This window comes from Vitis riparia, chromosome 14 (assembly GCF_004353265.1).
Source record: "Vitis riparia cultivar Riparia Gloire de Montpellier isolate 1030 chromosome 14, EGFV_Vit.rip_1.0, whole genome shotgun sequence".
Taxonomy (NCBI): Eukaryota; Viridiplantae; Streptophyta; class Magnoliopsida; order Vitales; family Vitaceae; genus Vitis; species Vitis riparia.
In genome coordinates, this window is record NC_048444.1 from 2,324,341 (window position 1) to 2,344,044 (window position 19,704).

Here is a 19,704-nt window from a genome sequence, read left to right on the forward strand (position 1 = left end):
TTAGAGAAATTATTTAAAAAAAAAAACGGAGGATGAGAAAAATGACAAGTGACTCAAGGTGGCCATGCAAAAATGCTTGAGTGGGGGTGTTGATTGGAGCATGAATTAGCACTGATGGTGGTGATCTTGACACTTGGACTATCATGCAGAGCTACCATTGCATGTGGTGATTGCCTGTTAGGTACTGAACCCATGACCTGATTGTCATCACTTCTTTGCTGACGTTGCACGGATTGGACATGAATCACTGGGTGGATAGTGTTCCGTGGCTCATTTCATGGCTTGATTTGTTCTCAGGTTCGAAGGCTACCCACACATTGGACTAATTGACCAGAGACCGGAAATGAACCCATAAAGGACCTTGAAAACTGAAGATCTCCTTCTGTGACTCCATTAACCGCATCAAACCCTTCCACACTGAGTGCCATGAAAGAGGTAGCTTGAGAACCAGTGTAAGCGGCTCTAGTGGGCATCAATCTGTATGCTAGACCAAACTTGGTAACTGATCCTGGGCAGGAAGGGCCTGAACAGCAATCGGATTCCTTGTTGCATGTCTTGGTATTGACGCCAATCTTCCATATTCATTGCTTGCAACCAAACTTCCCAATCTAAATTGCTGTAACTGCAAGTTACTAGGATCAAAATGTTGGTTTTGCAGTAAGGGGATTGGCACTTGTTTGCAGGCGAGTGAGTTCTTCCACTTCCAGGTGGCGGGCAAGGTTCAACCACATCTGGATGCAATATTCCTTGGACCAAGTGAATGGGTTTTCTTTGCGTTCCAAGCCTTTTCTAACACCTCAACAGAGGTCGTGCCCAGACTACTAGGTTCTCCTGTCAGAAAGCTTTGGGTTCAGCGCCATTGGGTTGACATCTGGGCATGGAAAATGGGTGCTTGCTCGCAATATTAAGGGTTGGATTGTTCCTTGGACTCCTCAAAGAAGCAAATCCAGCAGTTGGTGGAGTGACAGCAAGGGGGATTATTTGCTAGTCTGCTGCCCATTGTAGGGCTCAAGCTATCCTTTGCAGCTGGTGAGATACCATTCCTCTCTCGGGGTGGCGTCAGAACATGGAGCTTCCCTGAAGGACTTAGCACCAGGGTTTTAGGCATGGATGGTGTCATGGGAATTAATTGCCTAGATTTTTTTGATAGCCAACTCTTCAAGCCTTTGAGTTCCAACAGATAACTGGGGAGTTGCAGTAGCACGTGCCCGAGCAGGGCCCTGAACCAGTATTTCCACCATATTAAGGCCACTTGTGGTGCTTGGAGCCACGGGAACTGAACTTGCAGACACAGATTGCTGAACAGATGAGACACCTGTGGTATTGCTTCCTCAATGACAGTCACTTTCTGAGGAGAATTTGCATATGCATTTGCATTTGCGTTTTCTGCTTCCAGTTTACTTGATATTGGCTTGCTACTGGCTTATTCTTGTCCACAGTTTTGGAGCATTCACATGCAGGATAATCATAAACAAAAGTCAGCATGAGAGCTCTTGAAAGAAAAGACCCCATCATTTTGAATTCTTAAACACGCAGAAATGGAAACGACTTCAGGTGCCTCTCTTTGATCTACATGGTCATTAAGAGATGCAAATCCTGAAAAGATTGCAGTCTGCTTCAGCTCTGACACCAACTTCAGTAGTGAGTCAGCTGCTTGAACCATTCTAGCTGCACTCGTCTCCATCATGAAAGCCTCCTGTGAATTTCTGACTGGCGGTTCATTCACCCGAGCAATGTTAACCAAGAAAGCGAAGTGATCAACCACATTAACGATGCCAGTTGCAACTCTCTGCAACAAAGCTTTTCTGTTTCTGAGCCGCCACCGCTGCCGCTGCTGAACCCGAAAGGATTAGGGTCAAGTCACCCCATATAATGAGTCATGTTCTGACTTGTTCTTCCTGCAATCTCATCATCATGTAGGTTGTCCAGTGCCAACTTGTCCATCCCACCAGCTTATGTACTCTCTGCAACTGTAGTTTCACTAGAGCCCGGAACTGTAACAAAGGCAAACTCCCAGCCTGCAGCTGGGTTGTGTCCTCAATTTGGGAGCTCCTGAGTTTACTTTCTGATCATCAACATCTCTATTTTTCTTTAACTTAAATTTGCATGTTGGTAGGGCATCCATAGACTCTGGAGCAGCTCCTCTCCTTAGAAAAGTTAAACGAACGTGATGAACTGCCAGCTCTTGAATTGGAAGCTCCACTCCAAGGAAAATGATGCATATTTCTTGCCAAGCCAGGAATATATAGTACATGAGACTGGCTCTGGGGAGCAATCTGGGTTGCATTTGCATTGGCTGCTACAGCTACGTTTGGCCTCAAGTCCAAAGAAACACTAAATGTCAGAGGCCTAGATGATGGACTGGTGACGCCTGCTGCCCCAAACAGAGATGTCGAAGATGGACTGCCAGGGTTGTTAGGCTGATCATCGTTACAGTTTGGAATGGGCCTTATACATTTTCTGCTTTCATCTGAATACCCACTTCATAAGATGGATTATTATGGAAGTTAATCCCAATCCCAGCATCAAGACAGTTGAGAGCCTTTCCACAAAACAAATTCTATGAATCTTCGCGTCCTATGATTGCCTACGCCTCCTTGATGCTCCATATTTTGTAGTGCCCAACTCCACATAGATAGGCATTAGAAACAGGGGAAAAACAGTAAGAAAACAGAGTGCAAATGAAGGCATCGAAACAGGTTGACCATGGCCATGTCTCATATTTTAATCGACGAGCCCGGATGGGTGGAGAAGAAAAAGAAAGAAAAAAAAACAATAGATTCAAACAAAGAAAAGATTACCAATATCTCAAAAAAAAAAAAACAAAATGAAGAAGAGATTCACTGAATTTGAATGATAAAAGGGTAATGTAATTTTTACACTTTATTTGGATTTGAGCTTAAATCTGCATGATATAAGTATTTTGTTAATTTTGAAGCTCATCTTATCACAAAAGACAATTATCCCTATTTTCGTCCACTATGTTGGAATGGTTGAATGACAAAGTTGGTTGAAGTTTTCCAAAAGGTCCCCCCCCATTATCTATCTTCTTTTGTTTTCTTATACCGAGGCCAAAATCGAATTCTAATAATTGCACGCACAGTATTGTTTTGGTGCTATTGTTGTCATCCTCGTTATTTATTCCTTGTAAGATAAAAACATCGATTTTTATGTATATATTGATAATTAAGTTTTATAAATATATATATAAAAATATTGACAAAAAATATTAGTAGGATAAAAATTAATAAAAAAAAATCATAGATATTATAAAAATAAAAAAAAATTAGAAAAATAGTAATACATTTATATATATATAATATTTGAATTTAATAACACATAAATATTAAAATAATAATATGTTTAGTTTGAATATATGAAAGGAAAAAATGATAGAGATGATATTTAAATAAATATTTTTTATTTAAAAATATTGATAATTTTATTTTTAAATTTATATTTTGATTTTAATTAATTTATATAAAAAAATTATAATATATATATATATATATATATATATATATATATATATATATATATATATATATATTATATATATATATATATATATATATATATATAATTACATATGAATGTTATCCATAAGTGATAATTTGGTTCAATGGCAAAGGTCATTCATCACAGATTCAAGGTTTAATCTCTTTGAAAATATCCCAACATTTCAAAATTTACTTGTAATTTAAATCGTTTATATTTTAACATTTCAAACCTTACTTGTACCTTGGTATCATTCATTTATAACCTTATTTAACCACTTAAATCTTTTTTCTTTTTTCTTTTTTATAAATCTTCTTTTTATATATATATATATATATATACTATTATGATATCTTAACATTTTCCAAATATTTGTATTATGTTCAATACTTTAATTTAAATACTCGTAATGTAAGGATATTAATATCATAAAAGAAAATACAAGATATTTGATCATTTCCTTCTAAAAATATAATATAGAATTTTGAATATGGGATAAAAAAAAATTAAATAGCTTATTCATTACCTATATATGATCATATAAATATCAATATCAACATACAAGTTTTATTATCTTATATTTTTATATCATATTTATATTAATTTAAAATAAATCAATTGAATATATAATTATCAATGTTTCATATAAAATTATTAGAGAAATATTTTATTTCATTTTTTTTATATTTTAATATTTTCATAAAATTGAAGCATAGACATTTTATGAATTTATGAGATATTTATCTTGATATCAAATACCAGCATGCGCAATGAAACAAACCGGTCACAACCCTCACAAGAAGGAAGACCAAAACGGTGAAAACCAACGATGCCTGAACAAGTAGATGCGAGATATTCAAACGACGTCGTTTCCAACACTGGTTTTCTTGCACGTCTCACCGATAAGAAGGTTTAGCGTTTGCCACGACGACCCGCCCTCTTCCATGGCTGTCTTCGCCGCCTCTGCAACCTCCTTCACCTTCTTCCTCACTTGTTTTCCCATATCTCCTTCCATCAACTCTTTGACCATTTTCTCTAACCCTTCTTTCTTCACAAACCCTCTCACCGACCCATCTGTGGTTTCTACTCTCAGACCCACCTTCATCTCCTCCACCACATTCCTCGCGTTCAGGTGCTGCTCCGCCATCATCGGCCATGCCAGTATCGGAACTGCCGCGCATATGCTCTCCAGCACCGAGTTCCACCCGCAGTGACTCAGAAACCCTTGTACCGATCTGTGACTCAGAATCTGCCTCTGGTCGACCCACTCTTTCACTACGATTCCTCTGTCCTTCACTCTCTCTTCAAATCCATCTCCGATCTCGGACTCTTTTTGTCTCTTTACCCATATAAAGTTTGCCTTTGATTCTTCCAACCCGGTTGCTATCTCTTGGAGTTGTTCTGCTGAGATGTCTGCTTGGGACCCGAATGCCACATACAGAACTGGGTTTCCCTGGGCTAGCTTTAAGTCTAGCCACTCCACCCATGCGGGCTTTTCATGGGGTTGGAGTTCGACCCTGGGTGGCTCAACCAAGCACAGTGGTCCAATGCACCAGCCTTTTGGATCTTTGAACTTCCGATTCCAGTAATCCAAGAATACAGAATCAATCTCACAGAAGCTGTTGATGACCAGACCACTGCTTTCCGATGTTGATTTAGCCGTTTCCATCAAGAAGTCGGTTTGCGCACCACTTGTCTCTCCGAAAGATGGCTCGAAGTCGTTTTTGGTGAGCCTGATCCATGGAAATTCGGGCACGGAGAATGGCTCGTCATCTGATTCAGGTCCGATGAGGAGACCATTCACGGACACACATCTGGACAGAGTCATGGCGTAGCTGCTAAAACCATAGAACACCAACCGCGGAATACCGAATTTCGAAGCGGAATACTGAGTCCACCAAAGGAATCCATCCGATATCATGCAGGTGACTGGTTGGAGATTCTCCAGCTCACGTTCGAAGTGGGGTTGGAGAAGCTTTGTGGCTTGAGCAAATGGGAGAAAGAGGGACATTGACGGCAGCTTATCGGTGCTCTCCACGCCGGTGGGCACTCCTGCAACTTGTTCCGGGAAGGGAAGTTCAACGATGGAGGCTTCGGAGCCAGCGAGATACTGAGAGATGAAGGGACGGTTTGCTGGAGTGGTGAAGAAGGTGACAGGGATGCGGCGGTGGAGGAGGAGGGAAGCGAGGTGGAGCATGGGGATGGTGTGGCCTTTGGACATGAAGGGAAACAGTATCATATGAGGACGATAAGAAGTGGATGAAGAATAGTCCATGATGATGAGTTGATGACCTTCTTCTCCTTCTTCTTCAGCTAGCTGCTCTGATCTTTTCGTGCGAGTTATTTTGCACCACTTAACAAAAGGAGATAAAGTTTTGAAGAGGAGGGATGTGGGTGTCAGGGTAGGCGGTTTAGGAAAGAGACAATTGTGTTTTGCACCACACATTTTAGTAATTTTACCCCATAAAAGTTGTATAATTGATTAAAATAAATTTTACACGATATAAAATAAAATGTGAAGACAATGATATACCTTTTGAGTATTTTCTATGACAAATTTTTTAATTTTAAATTTTTCTTAATAATTATTCTGAAAATTTATTATTTTTAGAAAACTATTTTTTTTAAAAAAATATATTCTAAAAATATATCATTTTTAAAAAATAATTTTGACATATTTTTAGTTATTTTTTACATACATAATTTTAAATATATATATATATATATATATATATTTTCAAGATGTTTGATTTTTAAATAATAATATTAATAATTTATTTTTATTTTTTTGAAAGAGTGTATTTTTTTTCAATCATTAAATTAAATTAAATTTTATTGAGGTTTACAAAATTAATAAAATTTAAATTATTGTTTTTTTTACTTTGTTTCTTTTTTCATAGGTCATTTTTGGAAAGATAAAAAATTCATATCATTTTTCTCAAATTTCACACTTTCTCTAGGTCTTAGGCTTAAATTGTGAATTTATATGAATCAAAACTTAATTTTTGAACCCAACTAGATCCAAAACGAAATTGTCCGGAGGACGTTTTAACTTTTAAGTGGAGCCAGTGCGGTTTCAGGGCAAGTGACATAAAAAGGAGGGAATGGGTAGAGGAAGAAACAATAGAATATCTTTTGGACATAATCGTATTCATTTCCGTATATATACACTCTTCAGGCATCAATTATAGATTTGTCTTAGTTTAATCTTGAGTTGCTTCATTATAGATCGAACCTAATAAGAGTCATAGTTATGAAAATGAAGGAAAAGTAATATCAACGTGATATTTTTAAACTGATTCGTAGATAGTCTGAATCTTAGGTGGTTGTTTGAATTCTCAACTTGTCTAATGAGTTCATCAACTTATGCTTGTTCCTGAGAGTTGAATTTGTTTTTGAAATTAGAAAAGCTATTAAGTCACAATTTATTGATCAAATGATGGTCGAATTGTGATGTCGGTATATGTCACAATATTAACATCTTATTTCTTTTTATTTTAAATTTTAGTTGAAAAAAGAAAAACCTTTTTTTTTTTTTCGGGAAGTTTATGCCTGAGTCTTTTTTTTTTTTTTTACTAAGAATACAATTCATTTCTATTTTCTATCTAAGTAGAATAGCAAAGCAATAGGATTCAAAGGTGTCAAATGGACATCCGACCAACATGCCCACTTAAAAATCGTATTGGATTGAGTCAATCCAAGCAAACCAAATAAATATGGTCCGATATGACCCATAAGTCTGTAAGCCAATCGGTGTCATGCCTTATTGTGCCAATCGTGCCAATTAGGCAATGTAGGCAACCTATAGCCTATGGATCACTCACTTTATTAAAATTTTTAATTTAATTTTTTAAGTTATTTTTTCTTAATTTTTTATTATTAAATGAAATTTATTTTTATTATTTTAAACATTTTTAATAATTACACTTTTTATTTTTTATATTTATATTTATCCAATTTGTAATTATAAAATTTGTCGAAAGGTTAATTTTTTTGTTTAAAAAAAAATCATATTTGAATTTGGTTTTTTTTTTTTTTTTATCAAAATAACAATAAATTTAAAATAATAGAATATAAAAGGGAATGAAATATAAAAAATAATTCTTTTATTAAGGTGAAAAAAAAAAGTGAGAATTACATTTCACATGAAATAAATAGGAAAGGAAAAAGTAAAAAATGATATTTGAAAGAGCCAAATGGGTGGACATGATGAGTCGGCACGATGGATCGATACGATGGCATTATGGGCCCGACACAATGGCATAATGGGTTGTCTCCTTAGGCGTAACACGACCCACTCTTTTGGGCTGTTCCAACCCAACCCACTATTGTAATCGGGCAGTGCTAGCTCAACCTGACCTTTTGGCGTATCGGGCCACAGGTCAAAATGGGCGGCCTGACCCATTAAACACCTATAAGTAGGACACAAAAAAACAATGTGGGCTTTAGTTATAATAGAGTAGTGAAAAGCTATAGGGGATTTATAATGTGTTTAACAGTAATTTTAGAAAGTATTTCTAACATTTTTAATGTTTGAAAAATAAATATTTTCAAATATTAGAAAATCTAAAAACACTTCTAAAAATACCTGCCAAATGCACTCTTAGTTGCTTATGCCCTACTTCACATCACCTAGTAGGTGGCTACCACCATTGATTGTCAATACTTATGGTTTTCAAACTTTTTAATATCTTCGTAACCTTATAATATCCTATGGATAATAAATTTATTTATCTTATTGATTTTTTAATATTTTTTTAAATAAAAAATTTTAATTAAAAATAAATAAACTTTTAGTATGAAAAAGAAAAAAAAAAAAAAAAAGTATTCTAATGATACTGTAGACAACAAAACTTTTAATGAAATAAATTATCACTAAATTAGTCTTCCAAAAAATGTGGCTTCTCAAGGCTTTCCAATTCCACAAAATTTAGGATTGACAAGTGATAGTTCCAATACAAATTTGATACGTGACATACCTTAAAAAGGTGACACATGACAGAATTCAAAAGACTACCAAATTTAGTATTTCAAATAAAATTTTCAATTAAATTAAAAATAATAATAAACATTTTCTTGTTAACAGATTTTTAAAGGAAATAAATATTTCAATTGAAGTCAAAAGAGAATAAAAAATAAATAAATATTCTCTTGCTTGTAAATTTCCTTAATAAAGAAAATAAATTGTTAAAATCAATGAACTAAATTCATTTAATCAAACGATTAAATTTTGAGGAATTCTAAAATTTAATTCTTTAATATCACATATAAAGAAAAGTGACTTCCTTGAAAAGACTTTTTTGGGACAAGAGGAGAGAGAGAAAAAAAAAAAAAGTATTGTCATCTTTCAAAATTGTAATCAAAATGAAAAAATCAAATAGATATATATATTTATTTATTTATTTCTTTTATAAACGAAACATGAATATAACATAATATATTCAATTTGTTCGATATATATAAATCCTATCTTGTGGATCAAATTTAATGGATATAATATGATACAAGATAAGAGAAAAAAATTTCTTGTTAACAAATTTTTAAAGGAAACAAATATTTCAATTGAAGTAAAAAGAGAATAATAAATAAATAAATATTCTCTTGCTTGTAAATTTTCTTAATAAAGAAAATAAATTGTTAAAATCAATGAACCAAATTCATTTAATCAAATAATTAAATTTTAAGGAATTCTAAAATTTAATTCTTTAATTTCAGGTATAAAGAAGAGTGACTTCCTTGAGAAGACTTTTTTGGTACAAGATGAGAGAGAGAAAAAAAAGTATTGTCATCTTTCAAAATTGTGATCAAAGTGAAAAAAAATCAAATGGAGATATGTATATATATATATCCGGATCAAATTTAATGGATATAATATGGTATAAGATAAGAGAAAATAATAACATATTTTACATCGTAATTCGAGATGGTATATGATTGGCTATCTTATTATTTATCTTAACATATATATTTAATCAAATATGGATAAAAATAAATTCAAATAATATTTTATTCATTACCCATAATTCTATAACTCTAGTCTGATATCAATCTCAGTTATAGAATGATATCAATATCAACATGCATTTTATTGTTATATCATATTTATATTAATTTTTAAAAAGGTACAGAAATATTTTCTTTCAATTTTTTTTTGTATTTATAATAATTTATGAATTTATGATATATTTATCTTGATAACAAATACAAGAAAGAAACTGGTCACAAGGCTCGCACAAACACCAACTTCCAAAAGCGAGATGTTCAAACGACGACGTTTTCAGCACTGGTTTTGTTGCACGTTTCATCAATAAGCAGGTTTAGCGTTTGCCACGACGACCCACCCTCTTTCATGGCGGTCTTCGCAGTCTCTGCAACCTCCTTCACCTTCTCCCTCACTTGTTTTCCCATTTCTCCTTCCATCAACTCTTTCACCATTTTCTCTAATCCTTCTTTCTTCACAAACCCTCTCACCGACCCATCTGTGGTTTCTACTCTCAGACCCACCTTCATCTCCTCCACCACATTCCTCGCGTTCAGGTGCTGCTCCGCCATCATCGGCCATGCCAGTATCGGCACTGCCGCGCATATGCTCTCCAGCACCGAGTTCCACCCGCAGTGACTCAGAAACCCTTGTACCGATCTGTGACTCAGAATCTGCCTCTGGTCGACCCACTCTTTCACTACGATTCCTCTGTCCTTCACTCTCTCTTCAAATCCATCCCCGATCTCGGACTCTTTTTGTCTCTTTACCCATAAAAAGTTTGCCTTTGATTCTTCCAACCCGGTTGCTATCTCTTGGAGTTGTTCTGCTGAGATGTCTGCTTGGGACCCGAATGCCACGTACAGAACTGGGTTTCCCAGGGCTAGCTTTAAGTCTAGCCACTCCACCCATGCGGGCTTTTCATGGGGTTGGAGTTCGACCCTGGGTGGCTCAACCAAGCACAGTGGTCCAATGCACCAGCCTTTTGGATCTTTGAACTCCCGATTCCAGTAATCCAAGAATACAGAATCAATCTCATGGAAGCTGTTGATGACCAGACCATTGCTTTCCGATGTTGATTTGGTCATTTCCATCAAGAAGTCGGTTTGCGCACCACTTGTCTCTCGTAAATATGGCTCGAAGTCGTTTTTGGTGAGCCTGATCCATGGAAATTCGGGCACGGAGAATGGCTCGTCATCTGATTCAGGTCCGATGAGGAGACCATTCACGGACACAAATCTGGACAGAGTCATGGCGTAGCTGCTAAAACCATAGAACACCAACCGCGGAATACCGAATTTCGAAGCGGAATACTGAGTCCATCCAAGGAATCCATCCGATATCATGCAGGTGACTGGTTGGAGATTCTCCAGCTCACGTTCGAAGTGGGGTTGGAGAAGCTTTGTGGCTTGAGCAAATGGGAGAAAGAGGGACATTGACGGCAACTTATCGGTGCTCTCCACGCCGGCGGGTACTCCTGCAACTTGTTCCGGGAAGGGAAGTTCAACGATGGAGGCTTCGGAGCCAGCGAGATACTGAGAGATGAAGGGACGGTTAGCCGGCGTGGTGAAGATGGTGACAGCGACGCGACGGTGGAGAAGGAGGGAAGCGAGGTGGAGAATAGGGATGGTGTGGCCTTTGGACATGAAGGGAAACAATACCATATGAGGGCGTGAAGAAGAAGCAGAGTCCATGACCATCTCCCTTACCTTGTCCATCTTCTTGAGCTTGATTCTCACACCCTATCTACCCTCTCCTCGTTCGTATCACCACTTATTAATAGGGCGTTGCCGGTTGTCCTGCTGGTTTTAATTTGCACCATAAGCCGTCCACCACAATACACCTTGTCCCCACCACTTTCTGCCATGTATGAACTTCAGTTTTCAGAGATTTTCAATATTTGTATCTGTATATTGTTGAAGATCAATTGTCATTATTGCAAGATGTGGTACATGGAGCCTGGAGGAGAAGGAATTATGATATTTTGTCCCAAACCCGCATAAATTTTGTGAGAACTTATAGTAATTAAGACCAATATGTATATTCATAATCAGTATGAATGGAGAAAATTTCAAGGAGTCTTGTAAAATATTGGAGTACTATTCACCATGAAAATGATGGAATACACCGCTACATATGTACGTGGGGAGGAAGATTTCCTTTAGGAGTAGGTATTTTTGATAATTATGTAATTAATTTCCTACCTAATATAACAATTAGTACAAATATCATAAGAAATTTTGATTAAGATTTCCTTTAGGAGTAGGTATTTTTTATAATAATGTAATTAATTTCCTACCTAATATAATAATTAAAAGAGAGTTCTTTTTTTTTTGTTAGTATAATATTGAGACTAGGGATTTGAAGGCTTTAGGATTATAATCTCCTTTGGGGATTCTTCATTTTCACCCGTGAATATAGGCTTTATGCCAACCACCTCAATCATTGTATGTTTCATATGTTTTTTTGTTTCCATTTTCTTAGAGGTTATGTTTGAAATTTTTTTTTAAGAACAGTTTTTTGTTTCTAAGAACAAAAAAATTATATATATGAAAATGAATAGATATGTATCGTTTTGTTGTTAATTGTTCTTAAAACAAGTTTTTGAAAATTTTCCAAAAAAGTATACTTGTAAAGAATATCTTAAAAGTTGTTTTCTTTTGTTTTCAACATTCTTTTAAGGAAAAAAAATATGGAGAAAACACTAAGGTGACGTTTGTTTTTTTGGCTTAATTCTAAATAGAACTTATATTTAAATTAATACTAAATAGTGTTTAATAGTATTAAGTATTAAGTTGTTTATTTTTTTAATATTTTATTTCTATTAAGTATTAAACTGTTTGTTTTTTTATATACTAAAAACCAATATCTTAATATTTTAATATATTAAAAAAATATAATTTAACGTATTTCTAAAAAGTTCAAAATAATAAAATTGTTATAATAAATAATTTATCATTATCATTCTTACAAAATATAATTAATATATTTATTTTTTATATAATTAAAATAAAATATTTAAACTTAATAATCTGAAAAATAATAGATTGGGAAAACCTAAATCAAATTAAAGAAAAACCATAACAATTTAAGTACATATTTTCAAATATCCAAAACATCACATTTTATGCTATATCTAAACATTACAATTATGATAATAGTAAAAAGCTAAAAATGACAAGTTAATTAAATACTTGAAAAAGTTCATTTGCGATTTGGTCTTGGAAATGTTACATGAATTTTTTATCAAATGTTGCAAAAAAAACTACTTGTAGTTGAATATCACTTTAGAACAAAATGTTGAGATATTAGGAATGTTTTCCTTATATCATTATTTCCTTATATCATTTAGTGTTGAGATATTAGGAATGTTTAGATATTAGGAAAGTTGAGATATTATGAATATTGAGATATTAGGAATATTGAGATACTAGGAATATTAAGATATTAGGAATATTGAGATATTAGGAAAGTTGAGATATTAGGATATTAGTTGTTATTTCCTTGTATCATTCTTTCCCATTCTTAGAATGGTGATTACCCTTTATATATACTCTGTACATGAACGAATGAAAGTATGAATGAAAAAACTACAATTTATCAATTTGAAGATGGTATCAGAGCCATGGAACTGAAATCCTGGATATTTTGTCGCTATGGTAGTCCGACAGCGATCAACCATCTTAAGACAAGCCCTAATATTGATAAGTCAACCTTCAAATGCACTCACTGCAATAAGACTGGTCCCACCAGTCTGGATATCCCACAATTTCAAAGCAACGACTCTTGGTATGACCAGGAAAACAATAAGGAACCGAGGGTTTGAACCATGGACCTTTAGATCATGTTTAGGCTATCAACACTTTGTTATTAATTATAATAATCGTGATCAACGGAAGAAGGATTCCAAGAAAACCTCGACTGCAATTGTTGCCGAAATAAAAACAGAGGCTAATGTTGCTGAGAAAGCCTCTGCATTGGTAGCCGCTACTGATCATGGTGGTAAGTTTTTAAATACTTTTACACCTGTTATTAATAGTACATGGATAATTGATTCTGGTGCTACAGATCATATGACTTTTGATTCTAGACAGGTTTCACCCCTTAGACCTTCCTCACAAAAAATTGTTTCCACAGCCAATGGTAACACAACCCCAGTTATTGGGGAAGGATCCTTAACTCTTACTGATACTTTGAATTTGGATTCTGTTTTAGTTGTTCCATCTTTAGATTACAATCTTTTGTCAGTTTCTCAAATCACTACAGCCTTATCTTGTATTGTCATTTTTTGGCCTGAATTTTGTGTGATTAAGGACATCCAAACAAGACAGACGATTGGTTGTGGTATTAAACGGGGAAAACTCTATTACTTGGACTTGCAGTCAAAGGATTCAAATAAGTTGCAACAAGCCTTGATGGCAGATGGATCTGAGGGGGAGAAGAAAAAGTCTGAAATTTGATTGTGGCATCGACGTCTGGGACATGCTTCCTTTGGTTATTTAAAAAAATTGTTTCCTAGTTTGTTTGCAAAGAGTGATATTTCTGGTTTCCGTTGTGATATTTGTGAATTGGCTAAAAGTCATCGTGCTTCGTTTCCGTTAATTTTGAATAAAAGTCCGTTTCCTTTTATGGTTATACATTATGATGTTTGGGGCCCATCCAAAGTCCCAACTTTGAGTGGCTCACGTTGGTTTGTTACTTTTATTGATGATTGTACCAGAATGACATGGTTATGCTTGATGAAGACCAAAGATGAAGTGAACTTGTTGTTTCAAAAATTTCATAAAATGATTGAAACTCAATACAATGCAAAGGTTCGGGTTTTGCGTAGTGATAATGGTGGAGAATATCAAAGTTCTGATCTTCAAAAGTATTTGGAAGGACATGGCATCATTCATCAGACTACTTGTTCCAATACACCCCAGCAAAATGGAGTCGCTGAACGAAAAAATCGACACTTGTTAGAGGTTGTTCGTGTTTCCTTGATAGCAGCAAAAACACCAATATCTTATTGGGGAGAAACAATCACATCTGCCGCATACTTGATCAATCGGGTACCTTCTAGCTCAATTAACTTTCAAACACCTCTCCAAGCTCTTACTAATGCCGTAGTTGCCCCAACCGTCCCAAATCTACCTCCTCGTGTTTTTGGTTGCGTGGCATTTGTGCATCTACACAAGCACCAACGCACCAAGTTAACTTCCCATGCATTGCAATGTGTGTTTGTTGGATATGCATTGCACAAAAAGGGATATCGATGTTACCATCCTCCAACTCGACATATGTATATTACAATGGATGTGGTGTTTCATGAAGATTCAATGTATTTTTCATCCGAGTCTGAACTTCAGGGGGAGTACCATAAGGAAATTCAGACTCTCGATTATGATTATCATATTTCTGAGGAAGATGAATCTGGACAATCTGAACTAGTGAACCAGGAAGTGGGTGAGTTGGATATGAGTGGTCAACAATTTGGGTCCGAAGATGTCTTCATTGAAATACCAAACCAATCGTCGTCTGTTGAGGGTGTTCTTAATTTGGAGCCTGATCCATTCATGAAACGGTTACCACATCGTCATAATAGAGGTATTCTTAAACCCACATATGAACCTGAATTGTCTACTAAAGTCAAATATCCCATGAGCAACTATGTGTCTACCCATCGTTTGTCTGAATCAAATAAGTCATTTGTAAATCAATTATCTACTGTAGCTATTCCTAACAGTGTGCAGGAAGCCTTAGCTGATCCAAGGTGGAAAGCAGCCATGAATGAAGAGATGAAATCATTGCAGAAGAATGAAACATGGGAACTCGTAGAATGTCCACCAGGAAAGAAGCCAGTTGAGTGTCGTTGGATCTATACTGTGAAGTACAAGGCAGATGGTAGTATTGAACGATTTAAAGCAAGACTGGTAGCAAAAGGGTACACTCAAACTTATGGAATTGACTACACAGAGACATTTGCACCTGTAGCTAAGATCAACACAATTCGAGTATTACTGTCTTTAGCTGCAAACCTAGATTGGCCATTACAACAATTTGATGTGAAAAATGCCTTTTTGCATGGCGAGTTATCTGAAGAAGTATATATGGATCTTCCACCAGGACGCATGGTGTCAGAAAAGCAATGTCAGAAGGTGTGCAAATTGAAGAAGTCATTGTATGGGTTGAAGCAATCCCCGAGAGCATGGTTTGGAAGGTTCACAAAGTCAATGAGAGCTTTTGGTTATCGTCAAAGTAATTCAGATCACACTTTGTTCCTAAAAAAGCAACATGGTAAGATTACGGCACTCATCGTATATGTGGATGACATGGTAGTTACAGGAAATGATCCTGAAGAAAGAAAAGCTCTACAAAATTATCTATCTAGAGAATTCGAAATGAAAGATCTAGGTCCTCTGAAATACTTTCTTGGGATTGAAGTTTCTCGATCAAGTGAAGGAATGTTTCTGTCTCAAAGAAAGTATGCCTTAGATCTTTTACAGGAGACTGGAATGTCGGGATGTCAACCTATTAATACACCAATAGAAGAAGGTCTGAAATTGTGTGTTGAGCCTAATCAAGTATCAACCGATAAGGGAAGATACCAAAGACTTGTGGGGAGATTAATGTACTTAGCTCATACAAGACCAGATCTTGCTTATGCATTGAGTGTAGTGAGTCAATACATGCATAATCTTGGAGAACAACATATGAATGCAATCATGCGTATTTTGAGGTATTTGAAGAATGCTCCTGGGAAGGGAATTTTATTCGCAAAAAATGTTGATCATCAGAGTATAGAAGTATATACTGATGCTGATTGGGCTGGTGCAGTGGATGATAGGCGATCTACATCTGGTTACTTTACCTTTGTAGGTGGTAATCTTGTGACATGGAAAAGTAAGAAACAGAATGTCGTCGCTCGTTCAAGTGCAGAAGCGGAATTTAGAGGTATGGCTCTAGGACTTTGTGAGGCATTATGGCTAAGACTCCTCTTACAGGATTTAAGTTACCTATCTAGGCAACCAATCCGATTGTTTTGTGACAATAAAGCCGCATGTAATATTGCTCATAATCCAGTACAACATGATCGTACAAAGCATGTCGAGGTGGATAGATTCTTCATTAAGGAAAAGTTGGATGATAAGATTGTGGAATTGCCTAAGATTCGATCAGAAGATCAATTGGCCGATATCCTTACCAAAGCTGTCTCAAGTCAAGTGTTCTCAAAATTTTTAGACAAGTTGGGCATGTGTGACATCTATGCACCAACTTGAGGGGGAGTGTTGAGATATTAGGAATGCTTTCCTTATATCATTATTTCCTTATATCATTTAGTGTTGAGATATTAGGAATGTTTAGATATTAGGAAAGTTGAGATATTATGAATATTGAGATATTAGGAATATTGAGATACTAGGAATATTAAGATATTAGGAATATTGAGATATTAGGAAAGTTGAGATATTAGGATATTAGTTGTTATTTCCTTGTATCATTCTTTCCCATTCTTAGAATGGTGATTACCCTTTATATATACTCTGTACATGAACGAATGAAAGTATGAATGAAAAAACTACAATTTATCAATTTGAAGACAAAAAGTGTCTTGGACAAATTTTGGATAGAAAACAATTTATTAAGAATTTGTTTTATAAATACGTAATTATTTAAAAACAATTAAGGTGTTTTAAAACTTTATTCGAGAGTGTTATTATCAACAATTGAAATAATGAATAATATTGAAAAAATAATAATATTTTTTTTTAACTTTTACCTTCGTGAAGAATAATAACAATAAAAATTTTGTTTATTTGAAAATAATTAAAAACTGTTCTTAAAAATTGTTTTCAAAAACTACTATTTTTTAAAACAATCTCGAATTAAACACCTTTCTATCCTTAACTACTAAACTAGGAATCTCCGATGTCTCTTTATTTTTTTCCCTTTTTTGGAGCCGTAATTATTGTTTTTCATTTTCTTTAGATTGGATTGCCACGGTTACCGTCTTCAATCTCAAATTAATTTAATAACTTCAAATTATTTCATCTTAATGCATCTTAGATTCTTAAACCAAGGCCTTCAAAATTTGGAAGAAACATGACTAGGGCGAGCTATTTTCAGGATTATTTCCTATATGAGCCAAAGTTGGGACTAGCACGGATTTGTAGCCAAACAAGGACCTTAGGGTTTTACAAGGGTTTGACTCACAGAATGCGCCATTGCTACTGCTGGTGACCTCTTCTGCCAAAAATCATGAATTTCAGGTTTCAAAACCTCTCTCCTCATATCTTCCGTTGGCAATCGTATCTCCGTCACCAATCTCCTAAAATCCCAAACCTAAACTCTCTTAAAATCATATACATATTTTGTTCCAAACCCGCATATTTGAGATAAATCCCGAACAGCTACAGTGTCTTCCATTTTACTTCTGAGGGGATTTGAACCCCAAACCAAAAGGTTTGGGTATACTCCGCTTACCATCTGGGAAAACTTGCCCTTACTATACATTGTGCACTAAATTTATATATATTTAAACTCATTATATAAAGAAAATATTAAAAGAATATTTTAAAGAGTAAATTAATTATAATTATTTTATAATTAAATGCAAAATTTTCTTTTAATTGATTACCAAAAATATAAAAATTATATAATTTTCTTTATAATGTTTTTAATATCATTAATAATTAATTAAATATTAAAAAATTATATATATATCATAATTTATTTTATATTGTTTAATACAATTGAATTAAATGAATCATAATTTTAATATTAATATATATTTTAAAATTAGACATATTATAATCAAATATCATAATATTAGATGTAATTTAATAATAAATGTATACTTATAAAATTCATATTTTTATTGATGCTTACGATATTATTATTAAATATGATAAATCATGTTATACATATATCAAATTTTTTAATAAAATAACTTTAAAATGCCTATTATACTTCTAATTATATTATTATGAGGTTTTCCTTACATTTTCATGAGTTTTTAACAATTTTAAATCTACCGATATTTTTTTTCAAAATATCCATCGATATATCTTCGATATATCCATAAAATCGAAGTACCGATATATCCATGATTATCGATATTTTCATCATTGGTTTAGTATAATATTGGAGTACTATTCACCATGAAAATGATGGAATACACCGCTACATATGTAAGTGGGGAGGAAGATTTCCTTTAGGAGTAGGTATTTTTTATAATTATGTAATTAATTTCCTACCTAATATAATAATTAGTACAAATATCATAAGAAATTTTGATTAAGATTTCCTTTAGGAGTAGGTATTTTTTATAATAATGTAATTAATTTCCTACCTAATATAATAATTAATAAAAATATAAGAAAAAATTTTGATTAAAAGAGAGTTTTTTTTTTTTTTTTTTTGTTAGTATAATATTGAGAGTAGGGATTTGAAGGCTTTAGGATTATAATATCCTTTGTGGATTCTTCATTTTCACCCGTGAATATAGGCTTTATGCCAACCACCTCAATCGTTGTATGTTTCATATGTTTTTTTGTTTCCATTTTCTTAGGTTATGTTTGAGAATTTTTTTTAAGAACAGTTTTTTGTTTCTAAGAACAAAAAAATTATATATATGAAAATGAATAGATATGAAAATATCGTTTTGTTGTTAATTGTTCTTAAAACAAGTTTTTGAAAAATTTCCAAAAAAGTATACTTGTAAAGAATATCTTAAAAGTTGTTTTCTTTTGTTTTCAACATTCTTTTAAGGAAAAAAAATATGGAGAAAACACTACCTTGTCTTGTTCTCACTTAAAACTCCTTTAGTTAGAAAACTCATTGTTGATGACTCAAATGGGCTTCTTAATGCAAGTGTATTGTTTTTCCAAAACTGGTAAGATTTTAGTAGTCCTAATATTTGAGCTAGCATTATTCTTTCATTACACCATGATTTTTGTATGGTTTAAACTCCAATTCTTTTATATCTAGTTTATTTATATGAAGTCAAACTAATCTGACCTAGGTTAATCGCCTAAGAAGGAGATGAGGGGTTGAATCGAGTGAGGGTCAATTTTAACAATTTTTGCTTAAATAAATGGAGGTGACAATAATGAGCAACAAAGCAATTAAATCGAGGAAAATAAGTAAAGAGAAAGGAACAGAAAATGCAATTCAATTTGTAGTGGTTCAGTGCAATCTTGGCCAATGACCACTTTGCTCAAGCTCCAAACACAAGTCAAGGG

At 34.1% G+C, this 19,704-nt stretch overlaps 2 protein-coding genes across 2 annotated transcripts; both read right to left on the reverse strand.

Moving 5' to 3' along the window:
* Positions 1-4,200: 4,200 nt before the first annotated feature.
* On the reverse strand, positions 4,201-5,853 carry LOC117929836 (UDP-glycosyltransferase 90A1-like). The gene has a single exon (XM_034850259.1). It carries the CDS (start codon positions 5,771-5,773, stop codon positions 4,355-4,357), a length of 1,419 nt encoding a protein of 472 aa, XP_034706150.1. The 5' UTR covers positions 5,774-5,853; the 3' UTR covers positions 4,201-4,354.
* Positions 5,854-9,649: 3,796 nt separating this feature from the next.
* LOC117931010 (UDP-glycosyltransferase 90A1-like) lies at positions 9,650-11,204 on the reverse strand. Its single transcript, XM_034851849.1, has one exon. The coding sequence runs from the start codon at positions 11,194-11,196 to the stop codon at positions 9,760-9,762; it is 1,437 nt and encodes a 478-aa protein (XP_034707740.1). The 5' UTR covers positions 11,197-11,204; the 3' UTR covers positions 9,650-9,759.
* Between the last annotated feature and the right edge of the window lie 8,500 nt (positions 11,205-19,704).

What these genes read in the sequence shown, in the direction of transcription:
- LOC117929836 (XM_034850259.1), bottom strand. Translation starts at nt 5,773, where the DNA reads ATGGACTATTCTTCATCCACTTCTTATCGTCCTCATATGATACTGTTT.
- LOC117931010 (XM_034851849.1), bottom strand. Translation starts at nt 11,196, where the DNA reads ATGGACAAGGTAAGGGAGATGGTCATGGACTCTGCTTCTTCTTCACGC.